Source organism: Erithacus rubecula (genome assembly GCF_903797595.1).
Source record: "Erithacus rubecula genome assembly, chromosome: 29".
In the NCBI taxonomy this organism is placed as follows: domain Eukaryota; kingdom Metazoa; phylum Chordata; class Aves; order Passeriformes; family Muscicapidae; genus Erithacus; species Erithacus rubecula.
This window is the reverse complement of record NC_136681.1, coordinates 192,529-215,525: the sequence shown is the minus strand read 5'-3', so window position 1 is coordinate 215,525 and position 22,997 is coordinate 192,529. Positions and strand designations below refer to the sequence as shown.

The 22,997-nt window shown below is 57.5% G+C and overlaps 3 protein-coding genes across 3 annotated transcripts in view; 2 read left to right on the top strand and 1 right to left on the bottom strand.

The window, feature by feature from the left end:
- The window catches only part of TET3 (tet methylcytosine dioxygenase 3), a gene marked incomplete at its 5' end in the record, with an annotated part of 28,506 nt that extends 19,963 nt beyond the window's left edge, over positions 1-8,543 (top strand). The window contains 8 exon segments of the mRNA XM_079328959.1: positions 1,140-1,230; positions 1,840-1,933; positions 2,275-2,483; positions 3,608-3,758; positions 4,079-4,168; positions 4,271-4,408; positions 4,723-5,059; positions 5,376-8,543. Of these exon segments, the coding sequence (XP_079185085.1) occupies positions 1,140-1,230; positions 1,840-1,933; positions 2,275-2,483; positions 3,608-3,758; positions 4,079-4,168; positions 4,271-4,408; positions 4,723-5,059; positions 5,376-7,111 (2,846 nt within the window). The 3' untranslated portion in view covers positions 7,112-8,543.
- Positions 8,544-15,921: 7,378 nt separating this feature from the next.
- BOLA3 (bolA family member 3) lies at positions 15,922-17,882 on the top strand. The gene is made up of 4 exons (XM_079328861.1): positions 15,922-16,001; positions 16,484-16,607; positions 16,779-16,867; positions 17,751-17,882. Exons 1-4 carry the CDS (start codon positions 15,972-15,974, stop codon positions 17,814-17,816), a joined length of 309 nt encoding a protein of 102 aa, XP_079184987.1. The 5' UTR covers positions 15,922-15,971; the 3' UTR covers positions 17,817-17,882.
- A 59-nt stretch (positions 17,883-17,941) lies between these two features.
- MOB1A (MOB kinase activator 1A) lies at positions 17,942-22,413 on the bottom strand. Its single transcript, XM_079328860.1, has 6 exons — positions 22,206-22,413; positions 21,458-21,624; positions 20,641-20,734; positions 19,157-19,290; positions 18,916-19,079; positions 17,942-18,487 (listed from the first exon to the last, which is right to left on the bottom strand). Exons 1-6 carry the CDS (start codon positions 22,217-22,219, stop codon positions 18,410-18,412), a joined length of 651 nt encoding a protein of 216 aa, XP_079184986.1. The 5' UTR covers positions 22,220-22,413; the 3' UTR covers positions 17,942-18,409.
- Between the last annotated feature and the right edge of the window lie 584 nt (positions 22,414-22,997).

Sequence of the window (22,997 nt, the reverse complement as noted above, 5' to 3'; positions counted from 1 at the left end):
GAAAGCCCCCGGGCTTTGTTGTGTGAGGAGGGTGTTGGTCCTGGTGTCCTTCTCCTGAAGCCTCAGGATCCTCTTCTTGCAGCCCCAGGATCCTCCTGCAGCTCCAGCATCTGTCTCCTGTAACTCCAAGGTCCTCCTGAAGCTCCAGAATCCAGCATGCTTCTCCTGTGTTTTGAACACTCTTTGCCCATAGCTCCACCATCCTTCTCCTGAAGCCTCAGGATCCTCCCACAGTCTTTCAGTAGCCCCAGCATTGCTATTTCATAGCCCCAGGATCCTTCTGAAGCCTCAGCATCCTTCTCCTAGAGGCCATATTCTTCTCTGTAGCCCAGATCCTTCTCCCATAGCCCATATACTTTTCCTGTAGTCCAAATCCTTCTCCTGTAGCCAAATACTTCTCCCAGAGCCCAAATCCTTCTCCTATAGCCAAAATCCTCCTCCCATAGCCCAAATCCTTCTCCCAGAGCCCAAGTCCTTCTCCTATAGCCCAAATCCTTCTCTGTAGCCCAAATTGTTCTCCCATAATCCATATACTTTTCCTGTAGCCCAAATCCTTCTCCTGTAGTCCCCTCATCCTTCTGCCTCTCTCCCAAGCTCATTCCTCACACAGGCTCAGCCAGTTCAGGGCATCCCATGAGCATCTCCAAATCCTCTGGGAAAAGCCTGAAGCAGGCAGCAATAACTTCCTGCCCCCAAATCCTCCTGTGATGGCTTTGGCAGGGGCCAGCTGGGCTGGTGGCTGGGAGAGGTTCCAGACAGGAGCCCTGGCTGGGAGCTGGTGGAGAGCAGCAGGTCCAGGATGAAGTTTGGAATCTGAATTTCCCACTCAGCAGAGCTCAAGTGGCCAGAGCAGGTTCCCATGGTCACTGCCAGAATGTTTGGAAGGGCTGTGGTTGCTCAGGGGGAGTTTTGGGTCCCCAAAAGGGGTGGGTGTTGATGGGTGAGGGTCCATTCCCCAGCAGCATTTCAGTGCTGGCAGAATCTTCCAGAGCAGGGAATGAGGAGTTGCTGTTTAACAAACCCTTGATTTTTGATGCAGAAGTGCTCAGTTTGAGGGAATTGGGGTGTTTGGAGTCCTTTGGGGCAGCTGGCAAAGGTGCAAACCCCAAAATGTGTGTCCCCTGTTCCTGTCTCTGCAGAGCAAATCGTGGAGAAGGACGAGGGGCCGTACTACACCCACCTGGGCTCGGGGCCCACCGTGGCCTCCATCCGGGAGCTCATGGAGGAGAGGTAAGAGCCCTCACCCCCACCATGGGGCCAGCATGGGGCTGGGGTCCTGGCAGGCCACTGGGGTCCTGGCAGGGTGAGTGGGGTCCTGGCAGGGTGAGTGGGGTCCTGGCAGGCCACTGGGATCCTGTCAGGGCACTGGGGTCCTGTCAGGTGAGTGGGGTCCTGTCAGGGCACTGGGGGCTTGAGAAGGCGAGTGAGGTCCTGTCAGGTGAGTAGGGTCTTGTCAGATGAATGGGGTCCTGTCAGGTGAGTGGGGTCCTGTCAGGTGAGTGGGGTCCTGTCAGGTGAATGGGATCCTATCAGGTGAGGGGGATCCTGTCAGGTGAGTGGGATCCTGTCAGGTGAGTGGGGTCCTGTCAGGTGAGTGGGGTCCTGTCAGGTGAGTGGGATCCTGTCAGGTGAGTGGGGTCCTGTCAGGGTGAGTGGGGTCCTATCAAGAGAGGGGCTTGGAGAGTGAGTGGGATCCTGTCAGGGAATTGGGTGTTTGTGAGGATGAGGGGGGGCTCCTGAGGGTGAGTGGGGTCTCCTGGGGGTGGGTGGGGCCCATGAAGGTGAGAGGGGCTCTCACCCATGTGGGGGCAGTGGGGTGACAGCCGTGCCCCCCGGCAGGTACGGCGAGAAGGGCAAGGCCATCCGCATTGAGAAGGTGATTTACACGGGCAAGGAGGGCAAGAGCTCCCGGGGCTGCCCCATCGCCAAGTGGGTGAGTGAGTGCCTCTCATCCCCCCTGCAGCCTCCCTGGGCTAGTTCCCTCCCTGCCTGGGGAGCAGGAGTTCCCCACTGGTGTGGCCACAGTGGGCAGGGGAGGGCTGGAAAGGAGGAAGTGAGGGAAACTCCTTGGGGCTTCCCACCCTCAGGTGTGTCCAGTTCCAGCAGCTCCCCCCAACTTCCCAAAGCCCCCAGGGTGAATTCAGCCATGGAACACGCCCAGCTCTGCCCCCACACACCCCACAGGGCGCTGGGGAAGGCGTCCAGCACATCCAGGACCCACCTGTGGGATCCCCCCACCCCGGGAGGTGTTTATTGGAGCTCTCTGTTTCGCAGGTGATCCGCAGACACAACCAGGAGGAGAAGCTGCTGTGCCTGGTGCGGCACCGGGCCGGCCACCACTGCCAGAACGCCGTCATCATCATCCTCATCCTGGCCTGGGAGGGCATCCCCCGCACGCTGGGGGACACGCTGTACCAGGAGCTCACCGACACCCTCACCAAGTACGGCAACCCCACCAGCCGCCGCTGCGGCCTCAACGACGAGTGAGTCCCACTGCCGGCACAGCACGGCACGGCACGGCACGGCTGGGCGGGGACAGGGGCGGGGACAGGGGCGGGGACACGGGGTGGGGACACGGGATGGGGACACGAGCGGGGACAGGGGCGGGGACACGGGATGGGGACACGGGGTGGGAGAATGGGGTGTGGGAATGGGAGTGAGAATGGGACGTGGAAATGAGATGTGAGAATGGGATGCAGAATGAGGCGTGGGAAAGGGATGTAGGAATGGGATGTGGAAATGAGATGAGGGAACAAGATGCAGCAATGGGATTTGGGAACGAGATGTGGGAATGGGATGTAGGAACAGGATGTAGGACTGGGATGCAGGAATGGGATGTAGGAGCGGGATGTGGAAATGGGATGTAAGAATGGGATTTGGGAACAGGACGCAGGAATGGGATGTAAGAATGAGATGAGGGAACAAGATGCAGCAATTGGTTTTGGGAACAGGATGTGAGCATGAGGTGTAGGAATGGGATGCAGCAATGAGATGTAGGAATGGGATGCAGCAATGGGATGCAGCAATGGGATGTAGGAATGGGATGCAGTAATGGGATGTGGGAATGGGATGCAGCAATGGGAAGAAGCAATGGGATGCAGCAGTGGGATGCAGGAATGGGATGCAGGAACAGGATGCAGCAGTGGGATGCAGCAATGGGATGCAGGAACAGGATGCAGCAGTGGGATGCAGCAATGGGATGCAGCAATGGGATGCAGCAGTGGGATGCAGCAGTGGGGTGCAGCAGTGGGATGCAGGAACAGGATGCAGGAATGGGATGCAGCAATGGGATGTAGGAATGGGATGCAGCAATGGGATGCAGCAATGGGTTGCAGCAGTGGGATGCAGCGGTGGGGTGCAGCAGTGGGATGCAGCAATGGGATGCAGGAACAGGATGCAGCAATGGATGCAGCAATGGGATGCAGCAGTGGGATGCAGGAACAGGATGCAGGAACAGGATGCAGGAACAGGATGCAGCAATGGATGCAGCAGTGGGATGCAGCAGTGGGATGCAGCAATGGGATGCAGGAACAGGATGCAGCAATGGATGCAGCAATGGATGCAGCAATGGGATGATGCTGACACTCCTGCTCCGTGTCCCCTGCAGCCGGACCTGTGCCTGCCAAGGCAAGGATCCCAACACCTGCGGCGCTTCCTTCTCCTTCGGCTGCTCCTGGAGCATGTACTTCAACGGCTGCAAATACGCCCGCAGCAAAACCCCCCGCAAGTTCAGGCTGGTGGGAGACAATCCCAAAGAGGTGCGTGATGCAGGTGGAGCAGGGTGGTTTGGAGCTCCTTTCCTCTCAGGATTCTGAAAATAGGATTCCTCGTGGGGTTTTTTATGGACTAGAGAGATGAGGAAGAGAATAGGGCCTCTGTAGAAATCCCAGGAAAGAGTCAGAGGGTCAAGCAAGTGAAAGGACAACAGACAATGAGGCTGGAGGTTGAACTGACAAATCCACACGAGGAATTTAAGCCATGTGCTTTGTGCTGTGGTGGATATAGTGGGAAATGTTGGGTGTGGTGTCTGTGGGCTCTGAAACCCCTGGGTAACATACTCCTCTTTTCCCTACCACAGGAAGAGCTGCTCCGGAGAAGCTTTCAGGACTTGGCCACCGAGGTTGCTCCGCTTTACAAGAGGCTGGCGCCGCAAGCCTACCAAAACCAGGTCCTGCTCATGCCCTCCCTTGGCAGCAATGGCCACACAGCTGGAATGGGTGCAGGGTGGTGGTGTTGGGGCATTTTGGGTAACCAGCTCCTCCTTCCACAGGTCACCAATGAGGATGTAGCCATCGACTGCCGGCTGGGCTTGAAGGAGGGGAGGCCGTTCTCGGGGGTGACGGCGTGCATGGACTTCTGTGCTCACGCTCACAAGGACCAGCATAACCTCTACAATGGCTGCACTGTGGTAAGCAGCTGCCAGGCAGAGCTTTTTGAGGTGCTGTTCTCTAATTTGGGATGCTCCTGTTTGAGTCCCATCTGTGTGACTCCAGGTCTTTGGTGTGGACAGATCTCTCATGAGCTGCTCAGGTCTAACAGGGACAAGCACCTGCTTTTGTCCAACCCAAACTCCATGGGAGGTTTCCAAATAGCAACTGGGGACCAGAGCAGGCTGGGGGGATGCCAGGCTGGTTGTGGCTTCACATCAGCGTGGGGGGGTTTGGCTTGTCCAGCACAGGCCACATCCATCAGCATCCCACTGACAGCGCCTGCTCTGGCCAGGTCTGCACGCTGACGAAGGAAGACAATCGTGTGGTGGGGAAAATTCCTGAAGATGAGCAGCTGCACGTCCTCCCCCTCTACAAGATGTCCAGCACGGATGAGTTTGGCAGCGAGGAGAACCAGAACGCCAAGGTGGGCAGCGGGGCCATCCAGGTGCTCACGTCCTTCCCCCGCGAGGTCCGCAAGCTGCCTGAGCCCGCCAAGTCCTGCCGGCAGCGGCAGCTGGAAGCCAGGAGAGCTGCTGCCGAGAGGAAGAAGCTGCAGAAAGAGAAGCTGATGACACCAGAGAAGATCAAGCAGGAAGCGCTCGAGCTGCCCACGCTCCAACCAAATGCAGGTAACGGGGGCAGGGTGAGGTCCTGCCGCCCTGAGCCGCCCGGAAAGCGCGTGAGGGGATGGGGTTGTGGTTGGGCACTTTCTTGGGCTGCTGTGTTGTGGTGCTGGATGGCATCTCTGTGCCACCTGGGTTTTCATGAAGGTGTGAATCGATGCTGGTGCGCCAGGTGATGGCAGGTGATGCCAACCTCTGCTGTTGGCTGGCAAACCTGTCACTGTGAGATTTCTGAGTCTGGCTGACAGTTTTGGGGTCCTGGCTCCCCTCCGGTGGCTTCCTGGGCCGGCAGGTCATGGGGACTGTGTGTGCTGTCCCACAGGTATGGCGTTGAAAGGCGGGATATCCCCGCAGCCGCTGAAATCTTCCATCAAGGTGGAACCCCAGAGCCATTACAACGCCTTCAAGTACAACGGCAACGCGGTGGTGGAGAGCTACTCGGTGCTGGGCAGCTGCCGGCCCTCCGACCCGTACAGCATGAACAGTGTTTACTCTTACCATTCCTACTATGCACAGCCCAATCTGCCTTCCGTGAACGGGTTTCATTCCAAGTTCGCGCTTCCCTCCTTCGGGTATTACGGCTTTTCCAGCAACCACGTGTTCCCCTCGCAGTTTCTCAATTACGGGGCGCCCGAGAGGAGCGGGAGCAGCTGGGTGAGCAACGGCTACGAGAAGAAGCCCGACGTCTCAGCGCTGCAGGAGAACCTCAACCACTCCTACGGGAACACCAATTTCCCTGAGCCCATCCCGCACAGCGTGCGGAGCAAAAACCATCACCAGCGCACCTACGAGCGAGCCAACCGCTACGCCGGCCAGCAGAAAGCAGCGGCAGCAACGGCCGGGGCGCACAGGACTAGCTCGGGCTCGGAGGAGGCACCGGCGTTTGCACAGAACTGTTTCGGCAGCCGGCCCATCAAGCAGGAGCCTCCGGACCCCCCGCCCGCCATCGAGCCCCTCCCCAGCGCCGCGGCCATGCCCGGCCCTGGCTTGACGCTGCCGGCCGTCCCTGCGCACGGCACGGCACCGGAGCAGCGGTGGAGCCCCTTCAAGGCACCACGGGGCACGGCTTCCCCCGAGAGGACTAGCACGGCCGAGGACTCGTGGAGCGCGCTGGCGCCGGGCTCGGGTGGGCGGGAGAAGCTGAGCGCCTTTGACGCCGCCATGCGCTTGCCGCCGCCAGAGAAGCAGTGGTCCAACGTCCTGGCGGGAGAGCCGGCGGCGGCGACGCACGGCTCGGGCTTGCTGCCCAAACCTTGGAGCCCCTGCAAGCTGGGGGACACGGCGCTGGCCAGCACGGGCACCCCGAGCCTGCTGGGGTCACTGGGGTTCAGCTCGGCTCTGCCAGGGCTCCCCAGCTTCCCCGAGGAGCCGTGGGGCTCCGTGAAGGCGGAGGAGCGGAGGACACCGGCTCCCAGCCCGGGGCTGCCGGAGAAGCCGTGGGAGGCAGCGGTGGGTGAGAAGGGGGCGGCTGGGCCCCGCCAGGAGAAGCCGTGGGACCCCTTTGGCCTGGAGGAGGATCTGCCGGGGAAGACGGTGAAGGAGGAAGAGGAAGAGGAGGAGGAAGAGGAGGAGGAAGAGGAAGAGGAGTGGTCGGACAGCGAGCACAACTTCCTGGATGAGAACATCGGCGGCGTGGCCGTGGCGCCTGCTCACGGCTCCATCCTCATCGAGTGCGCCCGCCGCGAGCTTCATGCCACCACCCCACTGAAGAAACCCAACCGCTGCCACCCCACGCGCATCTCCCTCGTCTTCTACCAACACAAGAACTTGAACCAGCCCAACCATGGCCTGGCGCTGTGGGAGGCCAAGATGAAGCAGCTGGCGGAGCGGGCTCGGGCCCGGCAGGAGGAGGCGGCGCGTCTGGGGCTGCCGCCGGACGCCAAAGCCTTTGCCAAGAAGCGCAAGTGGGGCGGCGCGTTGGCGACCGAGGCGCCCAGCAAGGAGAGGAGGGACTTGGTGCCCACGCGGCAGGCGGTGGCCATCCCCACCAACTCCGCCATCACTGTGTCCTCCTACGCCTACACCAAGGTGACGGGCCCCTACAGCCGCTGGATCTGAGACGGAGGCGACCGCCATGGCCCCATCTTACCTCAACCCTCGGCAGCGCCGGAGCCCGGCGTTGCTTCGTGGTGCTTTCTCCTCAGGCATGGGGGAGAAGAAAACAGAAGTAAATAGACAAAACCGAAACGAAACACAACAACCACAAAAAAAAAAAAAAAAACAAAAACCCAACCCATAGGAAACGAACCCAACGCGTGCGCTCGGGAGCAGCGCAGCCGGCGCGGGCTCACACCGTCGGAGAGCTGCGCCCGGCGAGGAGTTGGCAAACCAAGCAAAACTTGGTTAAAAAACCCGAGAGGAATGATGCTGTTTGATGATCTTAGGTAATCTCATATTTATATCTCCATGTTTTTTAATCTAGCCTCGGATGAATTTCCTAGTGTCCTTTCGCGAGGAGAGGTTTTTAATTCCACTTAAAATGGCCTATTTGTTGGATTTGATTTTATTTTATTTTTTACTCCGATGACAACGACGAAGCTGATCTTCGAAAGAGAAGCCAACATTGAAAAACCACCCTAATCATGAATCCAAACCAACCTGAACACCAAACCAGCTTAAAGGCGAGAGGTGACTCCCTCCAGCTCCGCCACGTGGGGGCTGGTGGGACTGTGTGCTTTACCGTCAGCAGGACACGCTGAACATCCGATTATTTTTATTCCAAGGACCTAAAAACACCAATTTTGCAGCTCGAGGAGTCGTGTCTCGCAGCAAGGGGAGCCAGCGTTGTCCCGGGACGGCGCGGCTCCGCTCGGCTCCTTGCTCCGGCGGGATCGGTTCTGCTGCCACAGAGCAAACCGGCGCCTCTGCTGGCGCCGGAGACCTCAGGACACGTCCGGGCTGGGGAATGCTGCTGCCGGGGGCCGCACTCGGGCTCGGACTTGGGGCTCCTTTGCCCACGGCCCCAGGGCAAGCGGCAGCAGCGGCATCTCCGTAGGAGCCGACGGGACAAAAACAGAAGAAGAAAAAGAATAAAAAATCGAAAAAACAGGAAAAAAAAACCACAAACCAACCCCAAACTGTGAATAGCGAGTGTTGCTCTCTGTACATCACTGTTGCTAAAGTCTGGTGCTTTCCGTCTCCGGGGGACTTTCTCCGTGCAATCGGCTCTGGGAAGAGCGAATCCCAAGACTTGGCTGGCCAAACCCCGGCCGGGTCCGCCTTCCCCGCCGGTGCCGGCGAGCCGCGGCCAGCGCCGCCGGGCTCGGTGCTCTTTCTCTCCCCGGGTGCCATCCCTCCTTCCTACAGATCACCGTTCTTCCCGCAAAAAAAAAAAAACAAAAACAAAAACAAAAATGAAACGAAACCCCAACCCAACCAATAACCCAGCAACGACGACAACCGCGTGGTGCTTTTCGAACACTCTCAGCCGAGACTTCCCGGCCCGGCACCGGGACGGACGGAGGGCGGCCGAGCTGCCCCGCGGCTCGCCGGAGCGCCGGGGCCCGGCATCCCCGTGCTGGGGAGGGGTCGTTGCTTTTGCACTTTGAGGTGCCTTTTGGAGAGCCAGCGAGGCAGCGCCGACGCCGTCACCGTGCGGGATCACCTCGTGTTTACTGTCACCCTCCTTCCCTGGCGCACGGGCACGGATCAGCAGGATCTCGGTAAAACAGCCTGAACATTTACGTGGTCTGATTTTAAAACCTGTAAATAGGGAAAGAAATTTTTTTAAAAGCACTTTCACCTAGATTTAAAAAAAAAAAAAAAAAAATGAAAGCGAAACTTAAAAAGCAAACAACTCCCCTCTTTCCTCTCCCCCCACTCCCCTCAACTTGAAGCAGTATGTTTTAAACAAGATTATTGTGGGAGAACTGTAAATACTGGCAGAATATTTAACATGCTTTGTCCGTCCTTCATCATTAATGATTTTTTTTTTTTTTGTTCGTTTTTTTAACCGTAATCTGTAAAGTCGCATATATTTGACAAGGAAACTCAACGAGCTATTCCCGCTTTTCTTACAAATACCCAATAGCATATCAGGATTGTAAGAGTCGACGGCAAGTCAGATTTTAGGGATGCCCGCGGGCGATGCCGGGTCCCGCCGCGTCGCTGTGGTTCAGGAGCGGGGACCCGGCTGATCCGGGGCCGGATTCGGGTGCCGGCCCCGTTGGCGTCGCCTGGGGTCTCTGGCTGGCGTGACGGGGGTGCCTTGGAGGAGGAGAAGGAGCGCTCAGAGAAGGCGATGGTCCGTGTAACCTGTCTAAGTCCTGCTTGCTCAGAGGTTTTTCGGTGCAGGGAGGGGTCGGTCCGGCGCGGCGTTGGCTCCGGCGGGTTCAGAGCGGGGAGCTGCCGGCGCCGCGGGTCGGGGAGCGAGAACTGCTGCAGTCTCACGTTTTTACACTACATAAACGTCTAACCTACCTCAACTCTCAGTCATTACAAATTCGCACGCTTCAGACTTCTACACAAACTCGAAATCTATGCACAGCTCTTTACCCCTTGCTGCTGAGAGGCTGTTTCCAAGCAAAATCTTTTCCCTTTACCCGTCCCGGCGGCCGCGCTCGTCCGCCCCGTGCCGAAGCCGCGGGGATCACGGAGCTCGGGGGGAGGGAAGTTTTTAATGAGTGCGATGTGGGGACCTGATTTTGCAGCAGGTCGTGGCCACAATGGTGCTAGAACAACACCCGCGGTAGAAACCCCAGGGAGGGCTCAGCACGGGGAGCTCCAACCGGCTCCTTCGTCCCGCTTTGGTTTTTCTGGCCGCGATGCTTCGCCTCGGGCAGGAAACGGGGGATGCCATTTGGATCCCCCCCTCATCTCGATGCTCTCGGGATGAGGCATGGGAAGGAGAAGGAAACCAGAATCCCTGAGGTGCCTCAATTGCTGATTTTTCCTTTTAATACTGGAGTACGCTTTGTGGGCTCTATAAGGCATATTTTTATTAAATGAAATCTTGTAATACAAACGGTGCTATGGTGTTTTAACAAACTGTATCACGCTTCTGCCTGATTCCATCTCGCTGAGGTGCTACTAATGTATATATCAAATTAAGGAACCAAGATTTAAGACAAGGAAAAAAAAAAAAAAAAAAAAAGAATTTAAGCAATGTCGTTGAGAAGGAAAGTTTACTATTCCGGAGCGACAGCTCGAGGCGTGATGGGAGCCGGTTGGGTTTATGCAAATGGAAGGAGGTGCCGCGTCCGAGGTCGTGGTGGAGCCGTTCCCTGCGGGTCCCGGGATGAGGTGCTCAGAGGTGACGTCCGGGGGCTTGGCCAGGTGTGGCCATGGTGCTTGGCTAGGTGTGGTCATGGTGCTTGGCTAGGTGTGGTCATGGTGCTTGGCTAGGTGTGGTCATGGTGCTTGGCCGGGTGTGGTCATGGTGCTTGGATAGGTGTGGTCATGGTGCTCAGCCGGGTGTGGTCGTGGTGCTTGGTCAGGTGTGGTCGTGGTGCTCAGCCAAGTGTGGTCATGGTGCTTGGATAGGGTGCTCAGCCAGGTGTATGGTCATGGAGCTTGGCCAGGTGTGGTGCTCAGCCACAGCACTCAGACAAGTGTGTGGTCATGGTGCTTGGAAAGGGTGCTCGGCCAGGTGTGTGGTCATGGTGCTCAGCCAGGTGTGTGGTCATGGTGCTTAACCAGGTGTGTGGTCCTGGTGCTCAGCCAGGTGTGTGGTCATGGGGCTCGACCACAGCGCTCAGCCAGGGTGCTCGGACACAGCCAGGTGTGTGGGCATAAGTGCTCGGACATGGTGCTCCACACACGGTGGATGTGGTGCTTGGAGGTGGTGCTTGGACTCGGTGCTTGGTCACACATCTTAGACGTGGTGCTTGGACTCGGTGCTCAGGCTCAGTGCTCAGCCACACGTCATGGACATGGTGCTCAGTTGTGGTGCTGGACCACAGGTCATGGACATGGTGCTATGCCACAGGTCATGGACGTGGTGCTGGACCACAGGTCATGGACGTGGTGCTTGGTCACAGCTCATGGACGTGGTGCTGGACCACAGGTCATGGACGTGGTGTTGTACCACAGCTCATGGATGTGGTGCTTGGTCACAGCTCATGGACATGGTGCTGTGCCACAGGTCATGGATGTGGTGCTTGGACATGGTGCTCAGGAACGGTGCTTGGCCACACCTTGTGGACACGGTGCTCGGCCACGGTGCTCAGTGCGGTGCTTGCTTGGATAGGGTGCTCAGTCCCAGTGCTTGGCCACATGAGATGGACGTGGTGCTCGACCGCAGTGCTTGGACATTGGTGCATGGATATGGTGCTCGGACATGGTGCTTGGACATTGGTGCTTGGACATTTGGTGCTCGGACATTGTGCTTGGACATTGGTGCTTGGACATTTGATGCTTGGACATTGGTGCTTGGACATGGTGCTCAGATGTGGTGCTTGGACATTGGTGCATGGATGTGGTGCTCGGACGTGGTGCTCGGACGTGGTGCATGGACATGGTGCTGCTGTGTTTGGTGCTCGTTCATGGTGAGTGGACACGGTGCATGGACATGGTGCTCGGGCGTGGTGCTCAGCCATGCACCGTGAACGTGGTGCTCAGCTCAGCCATGGTGCTTGATCATGATGTGTGGGCAGTGCTTGACCAGGGCGTGTGGACAGTGCTTGACCATAGTGCTCAGACACGGTGCATGGACATGGTGCTCGGGCATGGTGCTCAGCCATGCACCGTGGACACGGTGCTCGGACATGATGTGTGAACTTGGTGAGTGGACATGGTGAGTGGACATAGTGAGTGGACATGGTGTATGGACATGGTGAGTGGATGTGGTGAGTGGAGATGTTGTGTGGACATGGTGCTTGGACATGGGGAGTCGACATAGTGAGTGGACATGGTGAGTGGACATGGTGTATGGACATGATGAGTGGACATGGTGAATGGACGTGGTGAGTGGGCATGGTGAGTGGATGTGGTGAGTGGACATGATGAATGGACATGATAAGTGGACATGATGAATGGACATTGTGTATGGACATGGTGCGTGGACATGATGAGTGGATGTGGTGAGTGAATGTGATGAGTGGACATGGTGTATGGACATGATGAGTGGACATGATGAGTGGACATGGTGAATGGACGTGGTGAGTGGACATGGTGAGTGGACATGATGAGTGGACATGGTGAGTGGACGTGGTGACTGGACATGGTGCTCGGGCTTGATGCTCAGCCATGCACTGTGGACGTGGTGCTCGGCCATGATGGATGGACACAGCGCTCAGATGTGACACATGGACATGGGTGCTCTGCTTGGTGCTTGGACCTGGTGCATGGACTTGGTGCTTGGCCATGGTTCCTGGGCACGGTTCTCTGCTGTGGTGCTTGGCCATGGTCCATGGCCGTGATGCTTGGCCACAATGTGACTGACCACGTGCTGTGGGCATGGTGCTTGAGCGTGGTGCTCAATGGTGGTGCTCAGGCACAGTGTGTGGACACGGTCCTGAGCTGGGTGTGTGGACACAGTGCTTGGCCATGGGGCTTGGACATGTCATGTGGACATGGTGGTTGGGCACAGAGCGTGGACATAGTGGTTGGGCATGGAGCATGGGCTCAGTAATTGTCCACCCTGCCCAGGCACAGAGCATGGGCACAGTGGTTGGGCACAGAGCATGGACACAGTGGTTGCCCAGAGCATGGGCACAGTGGTTTCCCAGAGCATGGGCACAGTGGTTTCCCAGAGCATGGGCACAGTGGTTGGGCACGGAGCATGGGCACAGTGGTTGGGCACAGAGCATGGACACAGTGGTTGGGCACGGAGCATGGACACAGTGGTTGCTCAGAGCATGGGCACAGTGGTTGGGCACAGAGCATGGACACAGTGGTTTCCCAGAGCATGGGCACAGTGGTTGGGCACAGAGCATGGACACAGTGGTTGCTCAGAGCATGGACACAGTGGTTGGGCACAGAGCATGGACACAGTGGTTGCACAGAGCATGGGCACAGCAGTTGCCCACCCTGCTCGGTGCTGCTCAGGCTCCCCCATGACACTGCACAGACCCCAGCACTGCCCAGCCGGGCCTGGTTCTGTTCCCCAACAGCACCAACCCCAAACAGCCCCACGTCCACCCCCGTGTCCATCTCTGTGTCCATCACTGCATCCATGCCTGTGTCCATCTGTTTCCAGCACCGTGTCCATCTCCATGTCCATCACCATGTCCATCCCGTGTCCATCCCGTGTCCATCCCGTGTCCATCCCGTGTCCATCACCATGTCCATCCCGTGTCCATCACTGTGTCCATCACCATATCCATCCCGTGTCCATCCCGTGTCCATCACCGTGTCCATCCCGTGTCCATCCCGTGTCCAGCCCGTGTCCATCTCCATGTCCATCTCCATGTCCATCACCGTGTCCATCCCGTGTCCATCCCGTGTCCATCCCGTGTCCATCACCATGTCCATCCCCGTGTCCATCCCGTGTCCAGCCCGTGTCCATCACCATGTCCATCCCGTGTCCATCCCGTGTCCATCCCGTGTCCATCTGTCCATCCCGTGTCCATCCCGTGTCCATCTGTCCATCCCGTGTCCATCACCATGTCCATCCCGTGTCCATCCCGTGTCCATCCCGTGTCCATCCCCGTGTCCATCCTGTGTCCATCCCGTGTCCATCCCGTGTCCAGCCCGTGTCCATCTCCATGTCCATCTCCATGTCCATCACCATGTCCATCCCGTGTCCATCCCGTGTCCATCCCGTGTCCATCCCGTGTCCAGCCCCGCCCTGCCCGGTCTCAGCCCCGCTCTCCCGCAGCTCCTCGCTCTCATCCCTTCCCCGCCTCGCCCATCCCGCTTCTGCCCGGCTCTTTCTTTTTCCTTCCCCCCCCCCTTTTTTTTTTGTTTTTTTTTTTTGTTTATTTTTAAACTTTCTTTTGGGGTTTATTGGTGCTATTCCTCCCCCCCGCGCCCTCCCCCTCCCCCAGGCAAATACCTCAGCCCCCCCAGCCCCCGCCAGCGAGTCCGGGGTGAAGCTTTTCCGAAATCAGGGATCCTTTCGCAGCGGTGTTTCCTCCTTCATTTCCCCCTCTTCTTTTCGCCCTCCTCTTTTTCCCTTTCCGCTCGGGTTTTTCCTCATTTCTCCGCATCCTTCAGGGATTTACAAAACCGCCGGAATTTCAGCCTCATTTTGATTCCGGGAGCGAGGAGGTTTTTTGGCCGGTGGGATTTAAAAAATTTTTTTTGTTGTTTTGTTTTGTTTTTTTGCACCGCGGCGCGAAGGAGAAAGAGGTGGTAATTCCAAATTTAAAAATCAAGCGCCGTTTCTTCTCGGATTCGGGAATTCGGTCGGAGGCGGGGCGGGTGTTTCGGCGTTTTTGTTGGGCTTTATTTTTGGTTTTTTTTGGGATAATCGAGATGGGGAGGTGGGACGGCGGCAGGTGGAGGGGGGAGACACCGCAGGGGTGTCCCGGCGGCTCCGAAAATTCAAACTTGAAGATTTCTTGGTCGGCTCGGGACTGTGGTTACTTGAAATGAAGTTTTTTTCCGGGGCGGATTGAGGACCGGTAGATTTTTTTCCCATGTCTCAAGGCAATAGGATTAATGTGTATTAAACTGTAGATACTTCTAGGACAGTAAATTTATGCTGATAATTTTATTTTGTATAATTTTCCCTTTTTCTTTCCCCCCTCTTTGTGTTGTTTTTTCCCCCCATAACCTTCTTTTCTTTTTCCCTTTCCCCAGTGTTTCGGTAAATTTATTTTTTAGGATGCCTAAAAATTGCAAGTTTGGATCCTCCCCCTCCCCTCTGGTTTTGGTTTTGTTTCTTTTTGTTCTGTTGTTGTTTTTTTTTTTTTTAATTTGTATTTTATTCTGAGTTGGCGCGGCCACGGGGCCGTGGGCTGTATTATTCCTGATATCTTTAAAATATTGTGGGTGTTTTAATAAATTTTATATTTATTTTTTGCACTCAACACAAGGCTCGTGTGGAATTCCTGCTGGGATGGGGCTGGAATGGAGGGGGAGGGGGCGGGATGGGGCTCTGGGTGTGGGAATGGGGAGCAGGATTTGGGTTTTTGGGATTTGGGGGGGTCTGGATGGGGTTTTTAGGGGAAAGGTGGGGGCAGAGCAGAACGGGGACGTTTTTGTGGGGAGGATCAGGATGGGGCTCCATCTGTGGGACGAGAGGAGGGATGGGATGGGATGGGATGGGATGGGATGGGATGGGATGGGATGGGATGGGATGGGATGGGATGGGATGGGATGGGATGGGATGGGATGGGATGGGATGGGATGGGATGGGATGGGATGGGATGGACTGGGATGGGATGGGATGGGATGGGATGGGATGGGATGGGATGGGATGGGATGGACTGGGATGGGATGGGATGGGATGGGATGGGATGGGATGGGATGGGATGGGATGGGATGGGATGGGATGGGATGGATGGGATGGGATGGGATGGGATGGGATGGGATGGACTGGGATGGGATGGGATGGGATGGGATGGGATGGGATGGGATGGGATGGAACCTTCTTTAAGGGCACGGGGGGGGACCTGTGGGGGGGGAGGGTGAGACCCTTTTTGGGGTCAGGAGAGGACCCTTTGTGGGGTTAGGATGAGACTCTTTGGGGTTAGGAGGGAACTCTGTGGGGACAGGGGGAGGCCATTGGGGGTTGGGATGAGCCCTTTGTGGGGTCCGGAGGGGACCCTTTGTGGGGCTAGGAGAGGGCCCCTAGGGGTCGGGATGAGATCTCTGTGGGATCAGGATGAGACCGTTTTTGGGGTCAAGAACAGGCCCTTCGGGGGTCCGGAGGGACCCTTTGAGGGTCAGGATGAGGCTCTTTCTGGGGTTCCACTCCGGGGTCCTCCGAGCCGCCAGAGGGCGCTCGGGCAGCGCAGCGCTGGCCCCGCCCCCTGCGCGCTCGGCGCGCGCTGATTGGCTGAGCCGGGGTGACCCCGGCGCGCGCCCCGGGATGGCGGCGGCGGGGCTGGGCCGGGGTCCGGTGAGTGTCCGTTGTTCCCCGTGTCCGTGTGTCCCCCTGCCCGTGCTCCCCTCCCGGCCCGTCCCCGCGCCGCCTCCCGGTGAGCGGCTCCGTGTGGAGAGAGCCGTACCCGCCCCGGGAGCGCTGTGCCGGTGGAAGGCAGCTCCCGTTCCCATCCCTCCTTCCCGCGTTCCCCACCTTCTCCCGGTTTCCCCCCTTTCCTGGTGCCCCTCCCGGTGCTCCCGCTCCTCGCAATGTTCCTCTGGCACCGGTAGCCCCCCGGCGCCTCGCCAGCCCCCGTTTCTATCGCCCGATCCTCCGCCCTCCCTCACGGTACCGGTGACGGCAGCTCCCGTTTCCATCCCTCCTTCTCCCAGTTCAGCTCCATCTCCCGATTTTCCCCAGCTTCTTGTGCCCCCTCCAGTGCCGGCAGCTTTTCCCCTCCCCTCCCTTCCCCGGTGTTTTGGGGTCCCCCCGGGTTCCTCAGGCCGGTTTCCCCCCAGCTCTTGCTGCGCTGCCGCTCCTGGCGCGGCTTCGCCTCTCAGACGGAAGGGGAGTCGCGCCTGGTGCGGGTGTTGCGGGAGAAGTTCCCGCGGGCCTCGGCCATCAAGGTTGTGGATATCTCAGGTAAGGGAAGGTTTGATTGTCCTCAATCACCCCCGCGTTTGCAGGGGGGAACCGAGTCAGTGCCCAGCCCCCCGCGGGGTGCGGGGACCCGCAGAGGGGTCCGGAGGGTGAGGGCGTGGAGCTGCCTCACTTCGGCTCCAGCTTTGCCTTGAGCTGACTGGGATTTCTCAGGAGGCTGCGGCGCCATGTACGAGATCCACATCGAGTCAGAGGAGTTCCGGGAGAAGCGAATGGTGCAGCAGCACCAGATGGTGAACCAGGTCAGGGGGCTGCGGGGGCTGCCTGGCCACGGGATGGGAGAGGGGAACGGGAATGGATGAGGGAACGGGAGGGGAAAATGGGAGACAGAATGGGAGAGAGGGAATGAGAGATGGGGAACAGGAGAGGGGGAACAGGAGGGAGGGAATGGGAGAGGGAATGGATGAGGGAACGGGAGGGGAAAATGGGAGACAGAATGGGAGAGAGGGAATGAGATGGGGAACAGGAGGGAGGGAGGGAGGGAATGGGAGAGGGAATGGATGAGGGAACGGGAGGGGAAAATGGGAGACAGAATGGGAGAGAGGGAATGAGAGATGGGGAACAGGAGGGAGGGAGGGAATGGGAGAGGGAATGGATGAGGGAACGGGAGGGGAAAATGGGAGAGAAGGAACAGGAGGGAGGGAGGGAATGGCTGTGAGGGAATGGGAGGGAGCAAGGGAATGGATGTGAGGGAAGGAGAGAGAGGGAATGGGAGAGAGGGAACAGCTGTGAGGGAGCAGGAGCAGCTGGAATGGGTGCGAGGCACCGGGCCCTGCACAGACATCCCAAACCCCACCTCGGGAGTTGTGTCCAAACATTCCTGGAGCTTTGGGGCTGTGCCCATTCCCTGGGAGCCTGGGCAGTGTCTGAGCACCCTCTGGGGTGTTGTGAGCAGCACTGGGGAGTTGTGCAGGGTCCCCAAACTCTTTGGATTTGGTGCAAAACCCCCGCAGGGTGTGGTTTGTGCACAGGCAGCACCGGGAATTCTGTGTGTGACTCTGCCCGAGGGCCACACTGTTTATCTGATCCAGAGCCTCCAGTCCCGTGGGGCTGAGGGTGCAGCAGCTCTGAGTGTGGGGCCCACCGAGGCCAGAGCTGCCCCTGATAGCTGTGCTTGCCCTGCAGGCCCTGAGCGAGGAGATCAAGCACATGCACGGCCTGCGCATCTTCACCTCGGCCCCCAAGCCCTGAGCTGCTCCCAGCACCAATAAAATGCTCCAGGAGGGGCCAGGGCTGCCCCCCTGGCTGTGAATCCCACCCCGTGTTGTGTGGTCAATCAGGGCCCCCGGGGAGTGCAGAAGAAGAGAACAGGCCCCTCTTCTTAAAGAAGAGCAGGAAGAAAGTTTATTATTATTATTATTATTATTGCCTTTGCCACACAGGAGGGACCCATGGGACATGCCAGAGCTGCTCCTCTTACCCAGGGACAGGGACAGCCCACCCTGGGGCCAGGCACTTCTCCTCACCCCCCACAGGGAGCTTAAGGCTCTGGGCCAAAGTGCACCTCATTTATAAAAAACAAACAAACAAACAACAACAAAAAAAAGCGCTTCCAAAAATAAGCTTGAGTCGCTCCGGGCGTGCTCTCGGGCTGGAGAGTCCAGAGAGGAACAGAAGCTGCTCCAGAGCAGGACAGAACCTGCTCCAGCTCCACCCAGCCCAGCCCAGCACAGCCCAGCAGCACTGAGACCACTCAGTGCTGTCCAGTCTCTGGAGCCAAGCGTGGAGGTGGCTGAAGAAGCAGAAAAGGAGTGGCCAGGAGGGTCCTCCCCTCCCAGGGGGGTTTATCTGTCCTTGGAGCCCAACTTCTCAATCAGCTCGTGCAGAGGAGCCAGCTCCCGCCTGTCAATCAGGCTGAACTCCTGCCAGGACAAAAGGACACAGCAAGGGAAGGAAGCTGGAAAAAGTGTCACCCTGCAGGTGGCTCCTGGGAGCAGCACTGCTCCTGTTCCTTGTGGAGAAATCCAATTTCAAGGCAATAAAACTTCTGCCACGTTGCTGTGCACAGCAAGTCACAGAACAGGCTTGAAAGTAAAAGAAAAAGGTGCTAGTGCTGCTCCTTCCAAGTCCCAAGCTACAAACCCTCTGAATTCTCCAATTGTGGTTTTGTTTGCTGCAGATTGGTAATTAAAATCCCAGAGGGAAATCTGAGCACTTACAACCAACAAAAAAACCCCAAACCCCACGAAAGCCCTACACCACAAAGGGCTCAGCTGGGTATGCAAGGGGAGCTGGCTTGGAGATTTCAATCCAAAACCCAAGAGGGAAGGTGCAGTCCCTCCCAGCTCACCTGCACAAAGAAGATGAAGTGTTTGAAGGAGGTGTTGAGGTGAGCCTCCTCCTGCAGCCTCATCACCGAGTCGAAGTGCTGGTGGTAGATGTGGGCGTAGACCCGGAACAGCCGCTTCAGGATGGTCTTGGCCACTGACATGAAGTTCTTGGGGAAGGGGACTCCTGGAAGGCAGGACAGGCAGGGATCAGGGTGTGCCTCAGCCAGGAGGGGCTGTGCCAGGGCACAGAGCTGCACCCACCGATCTTGGAAGGGAAGAGGGTCTCGTCATCCAGCTGGTCCTGCACCCAGGTCATCAGGTAATCGATGTACTTGGGTGCTGAGCACTTGATGGGCTTCTTGATGTTGGTGCCGTCGGCCCAGTGGTACTCGTACCTGTGGGGGGAGGGGGGGATTCAGCCCTGGCTCCCACAGGAAAAATGGGATATCAGGCCTGGGCCTCCTCCTGATCCCAGGAGCAATGCCTGAGTCAGGGCTGAGGAAAGCAGAGCTTGGCTTGTGTGGGTTTCCTGAGCCAACGGTTTCCAGCTCAGAAATCACAGAATTCTGGAATATCCTGATCCACTGGGATCATCAGTCCAGCCCTGGCCCTGCACTGACCCCCAGCACTCCTGGCAGTGCTGTCCAAACACTCCTGGAGCCCTGGCAGACTCAGGGCAGTGCCCATTCCCTGGGGAGCCTCTGGGGAAGGACCTTTCCCTGATCTCCATCCCAAACTGCCCTGGAACAGCTCCAGCCATTCCACTGGATCCTGTCCTTGCTCCCACAGATCCACAGTGCCCCTCAGATGTTAAAAATGCCCCTCAGCTCTGTGGCAGCCTCCTCTGACATCATCATTTCCTTCAAACGAGCCAAAGCTGACCAAAGGAGCATCAGGGCCATCACCCCTCCCTGGATTAATTCCTCTCTTTCAGACCCAGCAATTTGGGTCACACAAGATTTCTCCCACAGCCCCTGGATTCCAGGGCAGACCCTGGGATCACCCCACAACCACACAACCCCCTGTCCTCAGAGGTGTTTTACAAGATCCCTGAAAAGCAGCAAAACTGTTTTTCACCGGGTACAAGCGAAACAAGCAGGAAGCTGTGACAGGAAACGGCCCCAAAAATAGAGGCAGGAACTGGCAGAGCAGATCCTGCAGGGTAGGAGAGTTCCACAGCACCCACAGGGTGCTGGGCTCACAAACTGAGAGCCTTGGCCACCTCCCAAAGAGGATTCCCAGCTGTGGCTTTGCCCTGGCAAAATGCACAAGTGCAAAAACAACCCCCGACATCCCTGCAGGAATTCACAGCTAAAACCAACCAGGTGGCCCCAAAAATGGTTCACTCTCTTTTTCCCACCTCCCTCAACCTTCTCCCACAGAGCAGTGTCACCACAATAGAAAATGAAAATTAAAGTATTCAAATTAAATTAAAAGTTGATGAAATGTGCCTCCTGAAAATTCACTACATCCCTGGAAGTGTCCCAGGCCAGGCTTGGAGCAGCCTGGGACAGTGGGAAGTGTTCTGCTCATGGGACTGGATGGCATTTAAGGTCCTTTCCAAAGCAAACCATTCCAGGATTCCTTCAGGCTGCCAGCAATACCAGTTTCCAAACCCAGGGAAGGATGAGAAAAATGACACACCCAGATGGAGTGACCATAAATGAGAGCAGAGGAGCAAAACGTGGCACCTCAATCCCACCTGGACACATCCCATCCTTCCTCCAGCTCTGCCTGCCCCTCACCTGGGCCCTGCAGACATGACAGGGCAGCTGCTCTCAGTGCAGAACTCCGTGATGGTCCCATACAGCATGTTGATCTGGTTGAAGAAATCCACAGCTGCAAAGGGAAAGTGCCCTGGGCTGAGCCAGGTGTGAGCACAGCAAGGCTGCAGCACCTCCCAGGGCTTCCTCTCAGTGTGCCACTAAAGTCTTGGCAAAACCCAACTTCCAGATATCTCAGCAATTGGGATTGATCTGGATTTTTCACCCTCAGCTCCACTTAGCATCACATGGAAAAAGCAGGTTTAGCTTCCTCAAAAACATATGGATTTGGTATTACAGGACAGACCTTCCTCAGGCTGAGCACTCCTGGCCTGTATCTCTTAAATTCCTTGCTCAATTTTTTTTTTTCCTCTCTAACCTCCAAAGAAGCAAAGGTCAAGACCAGGGGGAGCAGCTGCTCAAACTAAATTGGATCTGAAAACAGAAAACAAAAGAAGAAACTCCACAATCCTGGAGTTTGGAGGAAATGGAGCTCCACTTTCTCCCTGGATCATTGATGCTGCAGCTTTTACACCCAACAGTGCTGATTTTCTAACTCCCAAAATAACCATTCACAAACCAAAATCCCCTCTGTGAGCCTGAACTGCTAAAAACCCACCCCAAAACCACAACGGTGCAGCTTTGGTGCAGCTTTGTCTCATCCTCCTTGCACAACACCCCCCCTGACGTGCTTCCTCTGCTTTTATCCCACCTCAGCCACCCCTGCCTGGGGAATTCAGGGGTTTGTTTGAGGATAAACCCTGAGCTTTTGGGGTTTTCCCTCTCTCAGAGGACTCACTGTTGACAGCAATCCACTCGTTGAGGTCCTCCCCCTCGGGCAGCATCACAGCCTGCCGCAGGTTGCCACTGCCCAGCGTGGCCTCGGCGTGTTTGAGGAGCTCATACTGGTGGGATCCTTCTGGAATGTTCTTCTTTGGCTTGAATGTTTTCGAAGAGCGGCTCCCACTGAGAAAGGGGAGAAGCATTTGCAGTTTGCCACAGAATTGTGAAATCGGTATGGTTGGAAAAGATCCTCAAGGTCATGGAGTCCAGCGTTCCCCACGGTCACCACTCCTCGAGTGCCACATCCAGCCGTGCTTGGGACTCCATCGCTGCCCTCAGCAGCCTTTCCAACCCTTGCAGCCAAAAAATTTCCCCTAAAATCCAATCTAAACGTCCCCTGGTGCAACTTGAGGCTGTTTCCTCTGGTCCTGTTACAGTTTCCCCAGCGCTGAGGATTCCCTGGTACATTCCTGAGGGCTCTTTCCAAGGGCTTCCCCTCTCCACACACAGTCAGGAACGCCCCCAAGCACAAACCACTCCATTTAAACCTTCCCCAGAGATCCCTCCTGTACCTTCCTCAGCTCCTGGAGTGCCCCCATGGCACCCTCAGAGCCTCCCCCAAAATCCTTCCCCTCCTCAAACCCCCTCAAAGAACAACCCTCCATCCCTCCTCAAACGATTCCACACCCATAACCTTCCCCAGCCCCTTTTCCCTCCCCTAAAACCCCTCAGGAGCCTCCCCTGAGGGCAGCCCGGACACTCACAAGAGGAAGCTCATGGCGAGATGGGGCAGGCAGGGTTGAAGGTAGAGGAAAAATGGGGTGAGAGGAGAGGGAAGGGGCTGAGGGAAGCGGTAATGGGCTGAGGGACAGAGAGGGACTGGGGAGCGGGCGGAAGGAAGAGAGGCCGGGATGCGGGAGCGGAGAGGGCTGAGGGAGCGGAGTGAGGGAAAGGGAAGGGCTGAGGGAAGCGGGAAGCGCTCAGGGAACGGACTGAAGGAAAGGGAAGGGCTGAGAGAACAAGAAGGGCTGAGGGAAGCGGGAAGGGCTCAGGAACGGACGGAGGGAAAGGGAAAAGCTGAGGGAACAGGAAGGGCTCAGGGAACGGACGGAGGGAAAGGGAAGCGCTGAGGGAAGCGGGGCTGGGCTGAGAGAGCGGATCGAGCCGAGCCGAGCCGGGCCGGGCTGCGCTGAGGGAGCGGCGGCCGCTCCTGACGGGGACCCGCCCGCGCCACCAACTCTCGCGAGAGCTCCGGAAAGAGGCGGGAATTTCGCTGAGGGGGCGTGGCTCCGCCCCGCGCCTTGGTATGGCCACGCCCCTGGGGGGGACAAGAAATGAGCGCCAAGAGCGCGGCTGGGACCCCCAAAAACGGGGCTGGGACCCCCAGAGACACCGCCCCATGCACCTGGGCACCCCCAGCATAGGGCTGGGACCCCCAAAAACGGGGCTGGGACCCCCAGAGACACCGCCCCATGCACCTGGGCACCCCCAGCATAGAGCTGGGACCCCCAAAAACGGAGCTGGGACCCCCAGAGACACCGCCCCATGCACCTGGG

Bases quoted from the DNA above. Each gene is read 5' to 3' on its own strand.
- BOLA3 (XM_079328861.1), top strand. From the start codon at position 15,972: ATGGCGGCGGCGGGGCTGGGCCGGGGTCCG. The intron at 16,002-16,483 runs GTGAGTGTCCGT...GTTTCCCCCCAG, and splicing joins CGGGGCTGGGCCGGGGTCCG to CTCTTGCTGCGCTGCCGCTC. The intron at 16,608-16,778 runs GTAAGGGAAGGT...GGGATTTCTCAG, and splicing joins CAAGGTTGTGGATATCTCAG to GAGGCTGCGGCGCCATGTAC.
- MOB1A (XM_079328860.1), bottom strand. The intron at 20,735-21,457 runs GTGAGTCCTCTG...TTCCCTTTGCAG, and splicing joins CGAGTGGATTGCTGTCAACA to CTGTGGATTTCTTCAACCAG. The intron at 19,291-20,640 runs GTGAGGGGCAGG...CTCCCCCCACAG, and splicing joins GTCATGTCTGCAGGGCCCAG to GTACGAGTACCACTGGGCCG.